This window comes from Hetaerina americana, unplaced genomic scaffold (assembly GCF_022747635.1).
Source record: "Hetaerina americana unplaced genomic scaffold, ioHetAmer1.1.p SCAF_20, whole genome shotgun sequence".
Taxonomy (NCBI): domain Eukaryota; kingdom Metazoa; phylum Arthropoda; class Insecta; order Odonata; family Calopterygidae; genus Hetaerina; species Hetaerina americana.
Window position 1 is genome coordinate 7,507,192 of NW_027286764.1, and position 22,027 is coordinate 7,529,218.

Consider the following 22,027-nt stretch of genomic DNA (forward strand, 5'->3'; position numbering starts at 1 on the left):
TTTCCTTTCTCACATTTTTCCTTCTCTTGACAATTGGAATTCTCTCCCACCGCTCTCTTGGCACATTCAAAAAACACAAGCTGTGAGCACTACATTCAACGCACCATACTAGTTCGCGTGACACCTAATAATAACAAAAGGAAAACATTGAGGATGTAGAGAAAACTTACAACAATGCTGATTGTTGGATAAGGCAAATGCAATTTCCAAAATCCCTCACAGAGGGAACTCTCCAGCAATGGGGACATTTTAAGATTTACGCAATCCATGATTCAGGACATTTATCTTGCTTTTCCCAGCGCATTCTCGAGAATGGAAGTTCAAAACATTAAAATGCTGCTGAATGGAAAGGGGCGTGGCTCAACCCTTAGGGTTAATGGTAAAAGAAGCTTCAACACCTTTGCGTAGTGCTGCTTCAACATTACACATAGCCATTTGATTTCATTGCAAAAGCAGTAACGGTGGCATCTTTATTTGAAAGTGATTCAAATGGCCCAAATATTTGGAGCTAATACAGCCCATTTGGGTGCATTTCTTTGGCGTGTCTCCGATAAACACCTGTATCACAAGATATTTGGATTTACACTCCTTAATTTTCACCCACTTTATTTGGATTCTTGAAGGAAACAAAAATATCTCATCCTGATGAAGTCAGGAAATTAAATGCAAACAAATTATTAGCTATTCATGACAGCAACAGAGGCAGCCAAAGCAAATGCAACCCTTGAAGAGACAGAAACTTGGATTTAAGGGGTAGCAGGAAGGATGTCATTGATGCAGTTGATTTAGATTGAAAACTCATAGGATGGCACAATTGAGAGGTGCTCTTCAGGAGTGAGTGTGAATGTGCCAAGCATTTTTTCAGGGACAGGTTTTAATTTTTGAGTCAACCAAACAATCACAATTCTGAGATCTCATTACACCCATTGCTTTCCCTCCCCCACTCTCTCCCTCCCTCCCTCCCTACCATACCTTCACCCCCTACACACTAAAGTCATACGTACTCACTGCATTCAGCCTGTAAATGCATGTTCAATGGTTGAATGCTCAAACAAAAAAAATCAAAGCTCCCAAACTGGAGCTGGAAAAATTTGTTTAATGGTTTAAAGAGTAATATACAATCCAACAGAGAACTATGAGCATCTGCCCAAGGCAGCAGCTACACACACTTCTTTTCTGAGGAGAAGAATCACATCATGCCGGAGCATCAAAAGAAATGTTCAAGAAAAACATTTAAAAAAAAAAGTAACAAAAAAGAAGAGCAATAAGGCTCCTAGGAAAGCATTAGTAAAAACAATAACAATGATATAAAAATAATAGGATTTGAGTTTGCAATAGAAATCAAAGAAGAGGAAAGCTTGGAAGGATGGCTTTGATTCACCAAGCTAAGGCCAAGGTGAAACCTCTTGCCAACAGTCTTTAAAAAAGCCATGCATGCGCCCTGCAATACAGACAGAAAGATTTGAATGGATACCTGAGTCCTTTACTTCTTAAGCAAAATATTTCAAATTTTCTTGCCAGTCTCTAAAGCAAAAAATTCTTTTTATTTTCCCGAATAGAAGAATTTCTTTCATTTTGCTTCTCTGAAATGTCTATTTATATATTAATATCATTTTATATTAATATTATCTTTTTATATATATATATATATATCTTTTTTTTACTTTTATACATACATATGTATGAATTCCATTTGAGTAGGCAATGGCTTGAACAGTAAGGGATTTAGAGGTCATCCGAAAAGACCCATGGGAAATATTCGTACCAAGACCAAATTAAGGAGTGAACAGAAGAGTTGAATTACAGAGAGAGAGCAGTAGTTACTCAAGGTCAATGACACAGGAGCGGGGTCAGGGTGGGGGGGGGGTGCACAAGCTGGGAAAGGATGCTGGGGGCAATAAGGCTCTCACAGACCACTGACTGTGCCTCTTCTAGACATCACCACCCTGTTCAGGACAATGTGGCCTTCAACAGTTTGAGTGCACGGCACGTTTGATGCCAGTTACAATTGCTCACACACATGGACATTTAACAGCCAGATTGTTTGAAGAAGAGTCCTGGAGTGGTGGCCTTCTGATTAAAGGATTGATTACAGTTAAAATGACCAAATGGTGGAATTTAAATGCTGTTTATCTTTATGATATACAGACCAATTTATTACATATGATTACTTCAAGTCTCAAAATGAATATGCTTTCTTTTTTCAGCCATTTGGGAAAATCTGATAGCACAATGGCAGTCGCTTTCTCATATTATCTTCTGCAATTAATTATAATCAAATTTGAATAGGGTTCACATTCTGAAGAAGAGAATAGCCAACAAAGGAAGACTATCTGTTTTTAACTTGGAGAATTTCATGCTTTTATTTAAATTTGGAATTCCAAATTTAGAAAATCTTAGATGGACAAGGCTTTTTCACGTAAATGTTCAAGTGGGGATGTACATGGACGGGGCTTGGGTTGAGGACTGTGAAAAGACAAGAAAGCCATTAACTCTAGGACACTTGAAGGGGGATCGTCCTTGCGTGAGCATGTGTGTGTGTGTGTACATATGAATGTACTTATCATTATGTGCCAACACCCATTCTCCACACCCTGGCACTCAAATCTTCTGAAGACTGACAATACACTCTGAACAATGGTTATCCATTGGGCTCTCAATGGCACAACAAGCTGCCTAATTATGCATCACGGAAGGGCTGAGATCACTGATGCTAAGATGAAGCTGGTCGCTCTGTTGCTCCCTCGGGTGTGGAGTGCACCGCGGCGCTGTGTGGGTCGAGGCGTTGCTGCTGTCTCCCGGCTGATTCCATCGCGGGTGCTTCTTCCCCCCCCGCGCTGCCTCCCTCCTGCTCCCCCCAACTTCCTCCCTCCTGCTCCGGTTGCTCCTTGGCCCCAGCCCTCGTGGCCCCCCACTGGAACTCTGGGAAGGTGTGCGTGGGGGGGTAGTCTTCCTCGGAGACCAAGTCGTCACCCTTGGTGGGCTGCTTCATTTTTGCGATGCGGGCCTGGACGATCTTGAGGTGCCGCAGGACGTAGTCTTCGCCCGGGGCAAGGCGGTGCGCCTGCTGGAGGCAGGACTCTGCACGCTGAAGGTTCCCCCGCTCCACGTACACCACGCAGAGGTTGTGGAGGCCCTGCACATTGTGGGGGTCTTGTTGGAGGATGCGCTTGTAGCACTGTGGAAGGCAGAGAGAGATGAGGCTCAGATATGGTTGGGTGCGGGCATCTGGAATTACTGGAGGGGGTTGATTTGATTTCCATAAATGCTAATGATACATGAAGCCAGATTACAATTGCTCTTTGAAATGAATCAGACGATATTTAATTGAGCTGAAGGAGGTCAAAAATGATTTCTCAACTGAAACTGAGGTTGCACAATTAGCTACTTACTCCCTGGTCTTGACTCTTGAAATACCGTTCTCGACAGATTTGTGCAACAATGTATAAAATTACACTTCAGGGTGATACAATGCCAGAATATTCTCCTCCTTTGGTTGTAGGCTTCACTTTGTGGAATTATTTGATTTGAGGTTCCCTGATGATGCCACGAGTCAATGAAATGCATTTATTATTATTATTAGGTAATCTACCGGTCAAGGTAGGTTTTCGGATGGACAAAGCTACTAAATAAAACATTTTGTGACTCCTAACAAAACACAAAATCCAGCATCCTACTCTATATCAGGTCCCTCTTCATCTCTGTGAAATGCATTAAGTATCTTAAATTAAAGTCTCTGGAAAAATACAAAATCTATTCATAGGGATACCAGATTATCAAGTTAATAATTTTTCTCCCTTCTATTGCTGCTTGTATACACGAAAAATGTTCCAATAATTTTGAATTTTCTTTCCTCAAGCCTGTTTAAAACAAGGACATTATATGCTGTCATATTTTTGCATTAAATCATTTTACAGTGATGAATGTTGGTGTTTGCTGTGGTTATATAAACATTCTAGTCATTAATGTGTTATGATTCATCAATGAGTCCTTAAAAGAGTGTGAATTCAAACCACCATGTGGCTCGGTTAATTATAAAGTAGGATTCTGTGAGAATACAAGGTCTATTCAAAAAGTATAGCAAATTTATGAATTTTCGCACGTTATGTATATTTGATTTTCGATCTTTTGGTGGCGTTATGTTTGTACTTATACCTTTCACTTATGCCAAAAAGTTTGGCCATTTTGAATGTTCTGTTAATCGTTGACAGATGATTTGCTTGAACATGTTTTGGCTTGTCTTCGATTTTGCCTGTTCCAAAGAATGGATCAAAGAATCAGTATCAAATTTTGTGTGCAAAACGAAATTAAATGCGCGGACGCATTTCGAATGTTGACTGTGGAGACTATGGAGAAGCTACCTTGGACCGAAGCAACGTTTATCGGTGGTACAAAATGTTCTCAGAGGGCCGAGAGGATGTGAACGACGAAGAGCATGCCGGATGCCTAAGCATGTCAACAACAGACGAAAACATTGATGAAGTGAAGAAAATAGTATTGGCCAATCTTTGAATCACCGTGAGAGAAGTTGCCGAGGACCTAAACATATCGATTGGCTCGTGCCATTCAATTTTTACCAATGATTTGGGTATGACACGGGTCGCTGCGAAATTCTTATCAAAATTACTCAATTTCTATCAAAAACAGCAATGCATTAACACTGCTAATGACCCCGCCTGGGACAACCCAAATTTGCTCCAGAAGATCATAACTGGTGTCTAATCATGGGTTTATGGTTATGATGTGGAAACTAAAGCTCAATCATCCCAATGGAAGCTGCAGCACGAGACAAGATGAAAAAAAGCTCTCAAAGTTCGGTCGAATGTGAAAGTTTTGCTTACAGTTTTCTTTGATTGCAGAGGCATGGGGCCTTATGAGTTCTTGCCAGGAGGTATAATGGTAAATACGGAATATTACCTGTAAGTTATGCACAATTTGCACTTGGCAATCCGCCACAAATGCCAGGATTTGTGGAAGAACAAAAATTGGCCTTTGCACCATGACAATGGCCCTGTTCACACATTGTTACTTGTGCATGAATTTTTGGCTAAAAACAACACACTAATGATGCTGCAGCCACCGTATTCCCCAGATCTGGCCCCCGGAGACTTTTTCTTGTTCCCGAAACTGAAGAGGACCATGAAAGGACGACGCTACACTATGATTGACGAGATAAAGATTTCATCGAAGGAGGAGCCGAACAAGATCACAAAAAATGAATTTTTCGAGGATTGGAAAAAATGTTGGCACAAGTGTATAATATCTAATGGCGATTACTTTGAAGGGGACGAAATAGATATACATGAATAAATAAATAACTTTGGGAAAAATACAAAAGCCGTGATACTTTTTGAACAGACGTTGTATGTTGTGAAGTTATTTGTACATTGATTTATAAAGTATCCCATGTGTTTTGTGTAAGAATTTACACAAAATGAACAGCAGAAATTCCTTAATAATGAAGAAATGAATGATTTTATGAAGTGTTAAGTAACTGCTAAATAAATTAACAACTCTTTAAGCTTCACTACTTGCATTAGAATTTCAACTTCCTGTAGTAGGCGAAACCTGGGTTTGCATGCTTTCCTGGTCAGTAAGTTTGTTCAAAATTCTGGGTGTCTTTGAAAACTTGCTCTCTAGAGTCCATTGATGTCATGGTGGAAATGAATATAAGATACTCATGTGGCCAGCACATTACTTGTGCCATATTGTTCTTAATGAAAGAGACAAGGAGAGCTATAAAAACTGACAGCAATGCATTCCATTACTCAGGGAATGTATGGGCATTTGCACTAATTCCCACCATACAGGGTTCGTCCGGAAAATAAGTGTACTGACTCCTGGGCTGGGCGCGCCGCTCCAGGCGCGCCCAGCACCGCTCTGACGGGCTGCGATTGGAGGGGGGTATGTTGGCAAGCGACGCTGAAAAAGGCAGTCGGCTCTGGGCTGTGGTGTAGTGAGGAGCTCTGTTAACGCGAACCTCCACGCTCGACCCACGTCACGGAACGCGATGCCGAAGTTTTTGGAGCAGCGTTATTCCATCAAATTTGTGGTAAAGCTTGGGAAATCGTCTACCGAAACTGTCGGTATGATTAACCAGGCTTACGGGGAGTCAGCCATGTCCAGAAACATGATCTTTCGGTGGCACAAGATGTTCGTGGAGGGCAGAGAAGAGGTCGACGATGAGTCTTTGAGAGGTTCCCGATGATGCCTTCGCGGGAGCGTTCCAGGAATGGGAACGCCGCTGGAACAAGTGCATCGACTCACAAGGGTCCTATTTTGAGGAATATTAGCTTAAGATATGTAAAAGTGTAATAAATTTTTTTTCCTGAGCTCAGTACACTTATTTTCCGGACGAACCCTGTATTATCTGAGTTCTCTGTTGGAGAGCAAACGTTGAGAACTTTTCAGTTTTCTGGGTAGTCCTGAGTTCCAAGTTTGGCAGACACAAACAGATGGGTGTGGCATCTCGTGCATATGCAAAACACTTACGCTTTCCGCTGCATCAAGGTCCTTTATGTTGTTGATGTAAATCTCGCCGAGTAGAATGAGGCCCTTGACGTGATCTGGGTGGAACTTGACGAGGGTATTGAGGAAGGGTGCGGCCTGCAGGGGGCGGTGGTCATCTGCCAGTAGCAGGGCCAGGTTGAAGAGGGCACTGCGGAAGTCCTCCTTGAGCTCAACCGCACGCCGGAACCAGTGCTCAGCACCCTCGACATCTCGGTCATCCATCGCCAGCATCCCCAGGTTGAAGTGCACCCGCTCATTCTGGGCATCCTTCTGCAGGAGCTTGAGCAGCCGCTCGCGAGCGACCTTCCGCAGCTCCACCCTCCCGAGCTCCTGCAGCAGGATGGCTGAGTTGAAGAGCGCCTGCTCATGCTCGGGGTCAAACTCGAGCGCCTTGTCCAAGTAGGCCAGTGCCTGCGATGCTTTTCCCTGCTCCAGGAACACCACTCCAAGCTGCAGGGACAATTATATTTAAAAAACTGCATTAGGAAAAGTTATGGGATTGAATTTATGAAAAATACTTGGATCAGATGAAAAGGATCAAATTATTTTGATCTTAACAATTAAAATGAAGAAAACTGAATTTACAATTTTACATTTTACAATAAAAAATAAGCAGTTACATATACATACGGACACCTACCTGTATGCCAATGTTTATTCATTATATAATTACAGAAATTTGACAGTGCTGGACCGAAATGTCTTTAAGCTGCCTTGCTTTCATGTTCCGAAGCATAATTCATGAATTCAAGTTTAAAAGCAATACTGTTCAATGACAATCATCTCTCTTAAGATCCTGTTACCACTTTAACTTTTTATGGGACACATTGAAATGAAATAAATAACTTTGTAATTCCATAAATACTTTATTTAGAACAGGACCTAGGCTTTGACATCATCTTCAATTTGTCCTTCGTCATTACTTCATTTCAATATGTTTGGTAAATTCCATAAAGTTATGCCAAACAACAAATTTTTATGTGATGTTAATAGTCTGTTATTAATATGATATTGTCATAATTTGTGCTAAACGCAACCATTTACTGTGGCTTTACAACAGTCTCATACTACTTCAGGTTGAATGCATGCAGACTCCCAGTTTATCGTGAGAGATGTTTGTACAACATGTACGTATGTATTAGCAGAGGGGCAACATCCCCATTGACCCAATAAGTGTTAAGTTTTGCAGCAGCACCACATCTGAGATCAAACTAAACACACTGCAGTGTATATACTTAAGATTTATTCATGATTTTTTTAGGAAGTACTTTCAATGAAATATTAAAACTCTGTTGCTTCCTACTGACTCAAAACAGTGATACTATCTAAATACTTAAAGAATGAGTATTTTTCTGGTGAATTGGCTTACGCTCATATGCCGAAGTTATACCAGCATACCCATAAGAGGCAGGCGGAGTTTAGAGCACATTTGGAGTAAAGAAAGAGCGTCTTATGGGTCCAGAAATATGGTGTCTGAAAGTGATGTGGTAGAATGGAATGCAAATCTCTAATTTGACACCCACAACATGGTCTGGACTCATGTTTTGGGAATCCTAAGGCAGCTTTTTCTGATTTAAGATTGATTTAAAGAATATGCACTCCAAAAAGCAGCAGAAATTATATTCATTTACGTGAACTGCACCTTGCAAAATGCAGGATAGTGTACCAGATTTATATCCATCCGAAAACGAACCTTATCATGAAAATTAAACATGAATGCACGTACATCACTGTCAGCTGTCGTATGACATTCCTCAACAACCTCAATGCATAAAAGGTGACCTCTCCAGCTTTGGAAAGCAGAAGTAATGTGAAACATATTTAGGCTTTAATATAAAAATAAGTGATGAATCTATTCACTTCTTTTGCCCCAGGTTCCACCAGTTTTGATTTTAAAAGGTGAATTGAAACGAACAACATCAATTCCAGAACTGATATTTATACAAAGTTCTGCAGTTTTCACTCAGTTTAACTTCCAATAAAATTGTAATATCCAATATACATAGAAATAAAGATGACGTGAAATACTTTCAGACGGAAGTATTATAACATGCGACCCTTGCACCCATGCTCGGGTTATATATAATAGTTTGAAAAATAATAGGAATAATATAGCAGCTCCCGCTTATGCTGTAGTTGCATGAGTGGCACTTTATGACGTGAAGAAATATGATGTAAAAGCTGCAAGACACACTCTAATGGATGAAGTTTTAACATGGCACATGACATACAACTCGATACATTTTAAACTATCTAGATTCATAAAGGGAACTTTGGTGAAATCTGCCAAATTAATAGTTTAGGGGAAGTTTCATATCATCTTAAAGATAAAAGGCATAATTAAGATGCTTAAGTTTAAAAAATATATAATAAAAGATTAAATGCTAAGTAAATAGAATAAAAGCTGAATGGCAAAACATTTTCTGGAAGAGCAGCTCCTTTTGTGCAATTTTTTCCATTTTGATAAGTTAATTAGTTTAACAGAATGTGTATTCTCTTAATTTTCACATTGGAATTTAGAAACATGGTTAAAGGAAGTCAAGAAGTTCAATTTCATAATGCAATTAAAATCTTTAAACCATTGTAATGTGCCTAACAGCTAGCCAATGTATTTCTTCACACTGTAAGACATCATTCATGTAGCTGCTGACATAATAAGCAGGAGTGAAACATTATTCCTCATATTTATAAAAACATTTAAAAACTACTGGCTGGGTTAGGTGCTCCCTTGCCAACCCAAAATCTGTGGGTTCAACTCCTGCCTCAGACAAGAATTATGTGTCGATCAACTCTGGTGGCCCAGCCTCTGGGAAATCTGGTGACAAGCCTACACGAGGGTCAACAGAGTCCCTAAGGGCATACTGACCACCAGAGGTATCTGGAGAGTAAAAAGAGCTTGAACTACAATAGAATCTGACTAATCATACAAAATGAAGGACTACATATATGCACAATAGATTAAAAAGGGAAATATAGTAGTTGAACCAGTTAATAAAACTTCTGGTTAGAAAACTCCTCACATTCAAAATGTTGATATTAAGCATAGAAACCAGCTCTGAATGCCAATGAAGTCCACACATCCACACCAACATATATTGAGATGAATAAGATGAACCAAAATAAAGATAGTTCAAAACTATATCAAGTAAAATTAGCTTCTGCTTATTTGTTTTTCAGAAGCTCCCTTCTAAGATTCCTAATTATTTAAGTGCCCATCCAAGATGTGCTTTTATTATTGAAACAAATTCATTGCACACTGGAAAAATGAATTGGCTTTTATGAATCATGTTTTCAAGGGCTTACTTCTTATTCAAATTCCAAAGAAACTGCGGGAGATGCCGCAACATTCTGAAATTGTTGCATTGGCTTACTTCTTCTCCAAATCCAATGAATCAATAGTTTTGTGAGATACGCTTTTTCCAGGGCATCCTCATTCATCCACATCCAGGATTATCATTTATCTACTCGATATACATATTAAGGGTAACATAATATATTACTTTGAGCTAAAAGTGTTTGAAGGGATACTAATTACTCTGCGGCAGACATTATGAGCTTATACGATGTTTTACCCTAGCGTGTTCCCCTAGCACATGACCAAACTTAGTGTAAATAGCAGTTCTGGAGCCTAAGTTTTTCAATTGATTCTGATTTCAGTCTCAGGAACTGGTGGAATAAGGAAGTGATTAAATACACACATCAATAATTTAACAAATTACACGGAGAAATATCACATAAATTTGGAACCAAAATAGGCCAAATTTTCACTTACATTGTAGTATATGTCAGGGTTATTACTGTCATAGAAGAGAGCTCTTTCATAAACCTCCTGGGCCTCCTTTGTCCTGTAAGTAAATAGAAAAAAGTCCAACTGCCATCAAAATACACAGATGAAATAGAACATAACACATGGTACTTTATGGGCTTTTGGGAGCTTCATTTAAGCATAATAATTACATAAAGAAATAAAATTACATGCAGTATTTATGCCAAGTCTTAAATCACCGAGGAGGTGAAATAACTTCACAATGATAAAAAATACAATCTTGGTTATGCTTGTTTTACACTTTGTCGATTGCGATGACTTAGTTAAAGAGGACACAACCCTTGGCCAAGCAGTGGCCAGCTTAGACTATGGACAGAGGTAGTAAGTATTACGTCAATTGTGACCACATCAATTGACTCTATTAATAACTACAATATTTTTATTGCCCACTGACCATACATATCATGTAGATATAAGAGTAGTTAAATACAAAGAAAAGCACAAAATACAGGTAGATTTCGACACTACGAACATGCTTAAAAAAGAGCATATAAATTAAAGTATGTAATTGAACACAATGCATTACAACTGCTCATCATTTAAAAATGCATTCAATGAATAATAACCCTCCATTGGAAGGAAGTTCTTGAGTTTCAATTTGAAACTTCAAAATTTATCACTCGTTTTCAGTGGGTGTGTTAATGTGCCATAAATTCTGACACCCATTGCTATTAGGCTTTTATTTGAAAATTTGGATTTATGTTAACTTTGATTATCCCAGTCAAGTACAATAAAAAACAGAGTTGCAACCCAAATTACATATACAAGTAATAATGTTAATAATATAAACCTGAATTTCCATAGAATTCTCCGAGCACATTGTGCATGTGAACATGTACATCCTACATCTTGGATGTCACACCATAAGTGATACATCTTTTAATATTTATCAAAATGATTTTTTCCCCCTCATTCATCATTAAATTTGTATCAACTGTACACTAACAGGATAGCATTAGACAAAATGGAATGAGGAATATTTTGCTCACGCTAAATGAGAATGGTTTTTTGACATGTTGCAAGGAGCAGTATATAATTGATGATGAAGTTAAGAGGTTCACTTACGAAATGCTCTCATAAATGCCAATTAATCTTATGCTTGCTCCTTCGCCTTTAATTTGAGAATTCATGTCACTTGTAGTTTAAACCTTAACTAAGAGAATCTCTTATTTACCTTTCAATACCAGAAGAATACTTCTATTATATACCTGTGCCGTTGTAATGTTGACACATAACCTGGCACTGCTACCCCAGCCCAACTGAACTCAAGTGAATCAATAATACAATTGGAGATCGTGCTAGCATAGTGGCTAGTGTACTGGCTTTCTATCCAGAGGGCTAGGGTTCAGTTCCCAGTGGCAGTAGGAATTTTCGGCAATAACCCAATCTCTACTTGGGATGCTAAGTGGAGAACCATCAGATGGGACATTAAATTGCAGACCCCTTTGCCTTCCATTGAGTGGCCGGCTGATGCTAAAATGGGTGCTCCCCACCCTCCTCCCCCAGTCCCTAATTCGCCCACCTCTACTCTAAAATAAGTACCAAACTAACAACCCAATGGCACAAATTACCTTAACTGTTTGTCGCCTTTGCTAATAACTAAAAAATACTCAATAATGAAATTACTTTTGCTTACTCACAGGATAAAAATGGGTCTACAGCATAAGGCTAGGTACACTTATACTTCAGTAGCAAGCTTAAAGCAGCTTGCTTGATTATGGGCAAAGGTGCCCCATCCCTACCAGCAGATGATATATGCATCGGCAGGAGATCGCGTGGTATTTTCTACCTCAATGGAGCCAGATGGTGAGGGAAATATTGAGACAAGATTGCTTACCATACTATATGCCGGTTGCAATGTCTACGGGCTTGGAAATTGGAGTACCATTGAAATTAAGGAAAGGTGGCTGTTGCCGGTCTGGACTGTTGTTTGTCCGTTTTTTAATGACATTCAATGCAGCTTAAGAGAGGTTATATGATGAAAAGTCATATTGATTATAATTATCTTCCTTAAGTCCTTCATTATCACTTTTGATTGACTCAGGGGTACTTTATATTATTCATGAAGGGATGAATTGGAAAATTTACATTGTGAGCATAGCCCCCTCCTACTCTCGCACCTATATTTATCAGCTCAGGATTGAATCTGACATTCTTCTTTCCACAATATGATTTTATGGTTTTTACAGGAAAAAGATGAGTAAAAAGTATTAAGAACTTCATCAAATGAAAGTGAGAGAGCACTTATTCCAGATGTATTTGGTTTGCAGCAAATGACCTGATGGTGCAGTGCCACGGTGAAGTGCATTTGTACCAAACCAAATAAATTCTACACAAAAAGTGTGTTCTCACTTTCATTTGATGGACATGAAAAAACTTTCATGAAGGGAAGCCTGACCCTGTTAGGTTTATTAACAACCTGTTAAGGGAAGTGTTGAATTTAGCGTCAACATTGAGAACATTATCATGTTCTATTCAGATTTCTCGAGCCAAACTACTGAGAAATTCACCATCTGTTGGCACTATAAACATATTTGGTTGCATAACAATGCTCAATGGAATGAGAGCCATTAAATTTCATCTCGATATCAATCACAGATTGATCAGATTGGCTTAATATAGTTTCACACGATAATCATTTGTTTGGTAGGTTGGATACAACAAAATCTAGGAGAGTAGAGGAGTGAGGGGTTACTCTTGCGGGAATATTATTGATTGCTACTAAGACCAAACGAATGAAATGAGACACCTAATTCCATAAACTGAGATGGTGACGCCACCTCCTCTTCCGTCCGTTCAACAAAATGATATGGCTAGGTCCAAGTCGATGACTGCATGACATTTGATTTCATCACACAATGGCCAGAGTTTAGTTAATATGAGATTGTCACTTTGCTTTTCTTGGAGAATTACCTTTAAGTCAAAAACCTTGTTCGTTAAAGATTGAACGTTAAAATAAAGGAACCTGAGCAAAATTCCACTTACTCCTAGTCACTTGGTTTGAGATCTGGTGTTGCATAAATCAGTTTTCACAGAGCCGTGATGAGTATTTGCATTTTCAATACTTGCACTAGTATTATCTTGAGGGTAACATTGAGTGAGGAGGGCTTACCAACACTCGATGTTGAATTAGTTAACAGTGGAGTGACCTTTTGCCAAGTTTACTTAAAACAGTCTCTTAGGAGGACCAAATTAACCTTTGTCAAAGTTTTCCAGCCAAGATTGGGCATTGGAAAGTTCTTTGGATCTGGGTTCTTTTCTTTGGAGGATTAAAAAGTTAGTTAAAGAGGGTATTAACTTTAAAGAGTTACTAGTATTACCCTGACCTAACAAGATGATAGTAAAAACCCCCACTAGAGAATTTATCAGCTAAGTAGTCCTCTATATCCACTGAAGTTCTTGAGGCTGTATTAACATGAACACCACCCACACATACAGTTGATGAATTCATGTCTCTTTCTCTAGGTAAATGATTTTCTTCATAAATAACTCTACGAAATTACTCTTGTTACTACTCCAGATTGCTTTTGGTTTATGCTCTGTACGCTTCCTTATATTTTTGTTTTGAGATAAACGCTGACTCTGTAATATCCACTCTTGTGATGTCTGCAAAGAATATGAGCAGAAAATGTGACGTGTTCTGTATTGTTACAAACATGTCCAACAGGAACCAATAAACACAATTATAATAATTTAGTTGGATATGATGTGGTGTACCAGCAAATTTGCTCTTCTTAGTAGACTGTGAATCACTGCCTAATACCACTTTTCGATTCTTCCTGTCTCTCCTATGCCAAACTTCTTGGTGACCATTGGCATCAGTTAGGCATTCTCCATGGTACATAATTTGGGTTGCTTGGAGTTGGAGAAAATTGGCACAGAAACTAACTTTGCTTCTGCCATTGTCATCATAGGCTTCACACACACACACACGTGATTAGGCAAGCTAAGAGAGACCAGGTTTCATGGCATTTTTATGACTTTCAACTTTGAGAACATATGTATATACACATATATGCGTACATTTAAACCATAAACATAGTAATAAACCCAAAGGCTGGTTTGGTATGTGATGGCAGAGTTCATCAAGTACTAAGCCCTAAACGGTATAAGAAATTCACTCACCAGAGTAATAAGGAGGATTAGATCCCGTCGCTGTGCCGACTACGGTTTTCCAGCAAGTTCTGGTACCCAAAAAGATCACACAGCTTGGGTAGAGCTGAGTGTGTTTAGATAGTATTGCCTAGGAGTCGAACCTGGCCCTCCATTCAGTTGTCCAATCTCAAATATACATTAATTTCCTAATCTCAATAATACATAACTCAGAAAATCAATTTATTTGTTCGAGGATCAATCTGGCCAAGATGCTATGGAGTATGGGTTTTCAAATTCTTAACCATGGTAAAAATTCACAAATAGGCTAGGTCCAATATGGATACACTTTTTCGGGAAATTTCTGAGATTGAAAAAATCAAATAAAATTTTTGTTAAAAAAACATCTTAAACTCAGAATTAAGATTTCCATTCATTCACTAAAATGAAGAGCAAAAATTAAATTGTTGCATCATTTATCTAGCTATTACGTCATATACAAAAAAGTATATCATTGAGAGAAGAAGTGGTGAATATGCAAGGTGTCTTTGACGGCTGTCAGACAGACGATCCTCTGATAGTAGACTAACGAAGGGTGATTAAGCTCTCATTGCATGCATTATGTAAAGAGAGCTTAATCTATTACATTGAGGCCACAGTGGCGTTAAGTCCTCGCCTGCCAACCAGTTGCAGGTTCGATTCCCACCTAGGCGGGTTTCTCTCCATCTAGGGCTTCGGTGTTGGTAATTGTTTATATTGTTATACCATTGTAAAAAGGTCTGAGTAAAGGCCAAAGTGTTGTTTCCGGATTAATGTGAAAAAACATAAACTCACCTGTTCAACTTGAGCAATATGTCACCTCGGTTGATGTAGGCCTGTGTGTAATCAGCCCTCATGCTGATTGCCTGCCTGTACAGGAGGTCCGCTTCCTCCAGCCTCGTCTCGTTGCGAGCAATCAGATTTGCCAAGTTGAGGAAGACGTGAAGGTGGTTGGGGGCAATTCTCGCTTGGTATGACTCCCCAGGCTTAACTTTTGGAAGAAGGGATTTTGCCTACGGCAAGAAAGGTGGAGGAGGAGAAGTGGTCTCATTAATAATCAAGGAATTAAAAGGATAAAAATCAGACAAATCAAAAATCCTTACTTAGAATAGTGAATACTGAAATATGAACAGTACTAGAACATGTTACAGCACACACCATTCCACATAGATACATGCGCTGCAACAAACACCTCTTGCTGCTGAAATATTGATGCCAACTCAGTATCTACCTTGCCAATGGATTGGTGTATTTCTTCTACATATTGCCATTAATTAAGAGAGTATTCAATAAAGTTTTTCAAAGAATGGTAGAAATCACCAAGAAAGTTACAGAGCACATAATCGTCCCGGGAAAAGCGAATGATTATTACATTGTGGTGTTCCCCACATGTTGATGCACATCAGAAAATGACTCCATCGAAGTAATTGTCCCGATATTTCCCACAGTTCTTTCAATTTGTCAAAGGGAAACACCTATTTGAAAAATTATGTGAAAAGGGAAAAACCTATTGGCTTAAACCCCATGGACTTTGGAACAATTAGCATTGCTACACTACTTTGCGAAATTGTATACGTACCATGATTTGTTGCAGCACCATGTTCCTTTAAATTTATGTAAAAAAATACCTAAAACTTTCTGAAATAAATTACCCCGATCTGACCCCACTCCCACCGACTCAAGTCAAGCTTAAGTGCTGTAAACCAATCATTTCAAGTGGTACAATATTTGATAGTACATAGCTTCTCCTTTTGTTAAAAACATTTTAGTTGCACATAATTTTGACGATTCATGCCTCGTGTTGTATCACCTCCTCCCAGGCATCCTAAAGGTGGCCTTTGAGTTAACAGATCTGTGTACAAGGACACCTTAGTTGCTAAATTGGTTAAAGCACTCAAATGAAGTTTTGTTTTAAATAGATGAGAGTATAACTTCAGAAAAACAACACTAGTTTTAATGGGTACTCCAGAATTGAAATGATGGGAGAAACATGGAGGGAGAAAATATATACATATATATATATTAGTAATAAACAAGGTGAGATGGAAGGATTGTGAGGAGGACCGGAGTGATATTTATAGAGTAATATACAGCGGAGGGGACAACAGCCCTCAAGGAATGGCAATAATATTGAATAAAATGGTAGCAAGAAGTGTAGTAAACACAGAACAAGTGACTGATGGCATACTACGAGGGTCATCCGGAAAGTAGTACCCGTTCGTGAAATAGACACAAAAGTAAATATTAACAAACATAAAAAATTTTATTTGAAAGAGGATACTTTAAACTACTTCTCAACATAATCTCCAAGCAAATTAAGGCATTTGTCATAACGTGTGACAAGTTTCTGTATTCCTGCTGCATAGTCCTTCGCCGCCAGCTCATTGAGATACGCGAGGGACCCATCTTGCACAAATTTTTGCATAATGCAGATGGTGTTTAACAATTTCATGAACAATTGTTCGAGAAACATTGGGAAAATGCTCACAGATGTCATCAATTGTGACGCGCCGATCGTTCCTCACGAATTCGTCAACTGAGCTCACCAGTTGGTCTGTAATGACAGACGGTCTCCCCGAACGCTCATCGTCGTGTGTGTTCCCCCTCCCCATGTTGAAGTTGCGACACCACCGCCGAACAGACGACTCGTCCATTACATTGTCTCCATACACCTCCTTTAATTGGCGATGAATATCACATGGGCGAACGTTTCTTGCATTGAGGAATTTAATCACTGCCCTCACTTCACAACTGGCGGCGTTCTCAATTTTTTTAAACATTGTAAACAATCACAGAAACAACACAGGCAATGCTAGCGTCACGCAACTTGGCTCAGAGAAGGCAGACAAGCCACTGAAGCTATCTGACCTCGTCCAGCGGCTACTCGCGTCGTCAGCACTTCATGCGGCACGAACGGGTACTACTTTCCGGATGACCCTCGTATTAGTAGAAATAAAAGCTGAACCAATGAACTTTGACATTGTTCAGGTATACACACCACCAAGCAATCATGAGGAGGAAGAAGTCCATATTGATGGGGGATTGGAACACGTTGGTAGGCAAAGGAAGAGATATTAGTGAGGTTGAAGACTAAAGTTTAGGAAAAAGAAATGACCATGGGGAGAAAGCCATTGAGTTCTGCAAAAGACAGGGGTTTATCATAATAAACACTTGGTTTAGACACAACATAAGGCATAAGCATACATGGAAAATGCCCAAGTTTCAAGAAGCTATCAGTTTATATTATGGTTAGGCACAGATATAGGAATTGGTTTATTAAAGCGAACAGTTTCCCGGGAGTAGGTGCAGATTCAGATGATAATCTAAGACTAATGAGGTAAAACATCAGATTAAATAAGATAAAATAGGGAAGAAAGTTGAGGAAATGGAATGTATATGAATTAACATGAACGATAAGAATGGAGAATCAGCAGGATGTAGAGAAAATAATGAATGAGGAAAGTGAAATGAATACAAGAGAAGAAAAATGGAAACATACTAGAGAAGGGTTAGTCAAAGCAGCAAACAGAACTAAAGGAAAAGCAAATTAGATAAGGGCAAGAAAACCATGGATTACACACAAGGCTATTAGAAATATAGGCGAGAAAAGGAAATGGAAGAATAAACTCTATGTACACAGAGTTCAGTAGATGAAAGGGTGAAAGACTGAATAATAACATGAGATGGGAGACTAATAATGCAAAAGAAATGGGATAGAAGATGAAGTTTGAGGACATGGAAAACTTACAAGAGTATGGCAAAATTGATGCACTGCAAGGAAGTAAGAAGGGAAAATCTAGGCATATTATCAAAGGTAAACCAGGAAAATTATTGACTAAAACAGGAAGGATTCAAGAGAGATGGAAAAATATGTATAACATTTTTATGGCATAGAATTTAGGCCAGCTTGCTAAGAAATAGAAAGAAAATATATATAGAAGGAAAATAAACATAGAAAGAAAAGAGACATAGATATAGATGATAATAGCTCGGGCCCAGCTATATTTGATGGCAAGATAGAAAGGGCAGTTAAGGACTTGAAATAAGGCCATGGGGGTAAATAACACTGCCAAGTAACTACTAAAGGGTCTAGGAAAACACGGAAAGAAGAGTTTTCATGCGTTACTTCACAGCATTTATGAGATAGGAATATGGCTGGGAGATTTTATTAGGTCAGTGTTAGCTCCCATTCCTAAAAAGAAAAAGGCAGGAAAAGATTAGGGCTATAGTACAATTAAGTTTGTTTTTGAACACAGATAATAAGGTACATAGGCGCATTGATAAGAGGATGAAGAGCAGGGCAAACCATTAGTTGGGAGATGATTAGATTGGAATCATAAAGGGGAGAGGGACATGTGATGCCAAAGCAGTCATTGGGCAAGCAGGGAAGGGATAGGAGTGGAATAGGCATGTTGAACAGAATTAAGTGAGGAAAGAAGCATACAGAATTGAACAAATGTTTATCAGTCTCAGATGTCAGGTTGTGCTTTGCCGGGAAAGGAAAGGAAATGTATTATTGTGCCATTTTGTAGGCTTTTGTGTCCATTGAAAACATACCTGAACTGGTAAAATACAAATAATAATAATCCCTCAGACTGAAGGAGATCCCTCTAAGAGTTGCCAAAGGGCTTGTTAGATACATTGCTTTTTTCTTGATTACATGTATATTTAGTGAGTTGGTTTTAGAAGGCATTGTCCCCCAGGACTGGAAGATATAGAATGCCTTACTTAATTTTCAAGGTAGATATAAACAAGACCCTATCAATTTTCCTTACATTAATTACAGTCTATTCAATGCATGAATCACACAAATATGCCTCTGCATTGGTTCTCATTCATGACTTTGTCAATTGAAACATAAAATCTCTTGAACCGCACTATATTTTAACAGCCAAAAAGCGAAAATTAACCATTAAACTCAATGAAATTGATCGTAAGCATGTTAACTTCGTTGTTTTCATAATTATAAACAAAAAATAGCATTTTAAAATTGTGAAACATTTCAACCACGTTATAATGATGCATTTACCTTATAACCAGCCAGACCACTACATTAACTTGCCTGGCACATTAAAAATTGTTTATATTTATTTTTTTAACTTAATTCATTAACTTAAATTTATTTCAACATATTCCAAAGGGTCCTCCCCGGACTACAACCTTGACCTAGTGGAAGGGCTTGTGCGTTCCGCTGACCCCTAGAGCTGTACTGGCGGGAGTAATAATATTTGCTCCTGGTAGGGTCACCCATGCCAGATAGGTCGAAAGGTTAGGAGCCAGACTAAAGGTAGTCCACGCAGCGTCTGTTCCTCAGTGAGGCGGTTGCAAAGACCCCAGAGGGGCGCCCGTCTGACCCCAGAGGGGCGGCCAATAAGTGATGGTGTCACTTTAAAAACACTATTGAGGAAGGCAATGGGAAACCACCTCAATTATCATTCCCAAGATAAATATGATGGTCACTACAGAGATTTTGAGTCCTGGCAACTAAGGGGCTAGGCCCAATCCGCCGCGTGTCGTGCCCAGCAGTGGGGGGAGGCAAGGCTTCCGCAGTTGTCATCCTATGAAACCCTTGAAGGGGAAAACCAGCAGCAGCAAGACAGAAGATGCAGGTAAAGAAGACCAAATTAGTTAGAATAGGTAGGCGAAGGAAGAGATGGTGACGAGGTCGGGGACTACGGTTTAGGCACGAGGAATGACCGCGGGGAGAAAGCAGTTGAGTTCTGCAGGAGACAAGGGTTAGTCATCACCAACACTTGGTTTAGACACCACAAAAGATGCAGGTATACATGGAAAATGCTAGGTGACTCAGAGAGTTATCAGCTAGATTATATTCTGGTTAGACACAGGTTTAGGAACAATGTGAAAAATCGCACAGCTTCCCGGGAGCGGATGCGGACTCTGACCACAATTAAGTTGTTATGAAATGCAGCATCCGTTTCAAAAAGATAAGGCAGGGGCGGTGGGTTAGAAAATGGAATGTAAAAGCATTAAATGAATCAAAAAGGAAGGAGTACCAACAGGGTGTAGAGGAAATTATGGAGGATGGTAAAGGGCAAAGAACTATTGAAGAAAAATGTGAAAATATCAAGAAAGGATTATCTAAAGCCGCAAAAGACACAATTGGAACCGTTAACACAAAAAGGACTTGGAAACCATGGATCACGGATGAGATGATTACAAAGATGGATGAGCGGCGAAAATGGAAGAATATAAATACAGCATTAGGCAAAATGAAGTACAAAGAATTGAACAATAAATTGAGGCGGGCAACAAATAAAGCAAAAGAAGCATGGTGGAAGACGTTGTGTGAGGATATGGAAAGTTTGCAGAGAAAGGGCAAAATTGGTGCACTATACACCATTCATTTCACCTTCTCCATTCTTCTCCACACCCACATTTCAAAAGCCTCCAATCTACGTCCATCCTCCTGCTTCAATGACCACGTTTCCCCACTGTACATAGCTACGCTCCATATCAAAGTTTTTACAAGTCTTTTCTTAACATCCTTACTCAAAGTCCCTGTCATCAACTCCCTCCTCCTTGTGAAAGCCTCTTTGCCTAGTGCAATTCTTCTCCTTACGTCCCTACTACTTTGACTGTGTTGATCCAAAACACTACCGAGATACGTAAACTGTTCTACCTGCTCTAGTTTTTCCCCTCCTATTTTAATGTTAAGCTTGGCCTTTTTCTTTCTAGAAAATCGCATAACCTTTGTTTTATTAATATTGATTCTCATCCCATACCTGTCGCACTGAATTTCCAATTCACTCAGCAATGCTTGCAACCCCTTGCTTGACTGACAAACTAAAGCTTGGTCATCAGCAAACCTAACTGATTTTATGTATTCCCCGCCCACTTTCATTCCTACCTCGAGTTCTTCCCATGCCTCTTTGATCATTTCCTCTGCATACAGGTTGAACAGCAACGGTGATAATGGGCAACCCTGCCTTACACCCATTCCTAACACTGCCCATCCTGACTCCCCGTTTCCCACCCGCACCTAAGCAGTCTGAGACATGTACAGGTTGCGGATTAGCCTCCTTTCCCGCCAATCTATTCCTATTTCTGCAGAATACTCATTAGTTTTTCCCAATTCACTCTATCAAACGCTTTTTCGAAATCTATGAAACAGGCAAATACCTCCTGGTTGTGTTCTATATTCCTCTCGATTAATAATCTCAATACTACGATGGCATCACGCGTACCTCTCCCCTTCCTAAACCCCAACTGATCATCCCCTAAGTAATCATTTGCCCTACTCTCTATCCTTTTGTTTATGATCCTGAGAACAACTTTAGCTGCGTGGGATATCAAACTAATTGTCCTATAGTCCTCACATGACGTGGCCTTTACCTTTTTCGGAATAGGAACTAAAACTGATCTCACAAAGTCTTCCGGCCAGATTCCCTCCTCATAAATGCTACGGATCAGCCCATATAGCCTCTTCCTCCCACATTTTCCTGAGCATTTTCAAAGTTCCACGGGAATGTTATCTACCCCCACGGCCTTATTTAGTTTCATCTCCCTTAATGCCCTTTCTATCTCATATGCCTGGATCTA

At 39.3% G+C, this 22,027-nt stretch overlaps 1 protein-coding gene across 1 annotated transcript in view; it reads right to left on the reverse strand.

Moving 5' to 3' along the window:
- Window positions 1-2,713: 2,713 nt before the first annotated feature.
- Window positions 2,714-22,027, reverse strand: part of Tmtc3 (Transmembrane O-mannosyltransferase targeting cadherins 3) — an 83,673-nt gene continuing 64,359 nt past the window's right edge. Inside the window, exons 12-15 of the mRNA XM_071586123.1 lie at window positions 15,263-15,480; window positions 10,283-10,355; window positions 6,493-6,960; window positions 2,714-3,178 (exon numbers count right to left, since the gene is read on the reverse strand). Coding sequence (XP_071442224.1) covers window positions 2,714-3,178; window positions 6,493-6,960; window positions 10,283-10,355; window positions 15,263-15,480 — 1,224 coding nt within the window. The remainder of the gene's footprint in view (window positions 3,179-6,492; window positions 6,961-10,282; window positions 10,356-15,262; window positions 15,481-22,027) is intronic.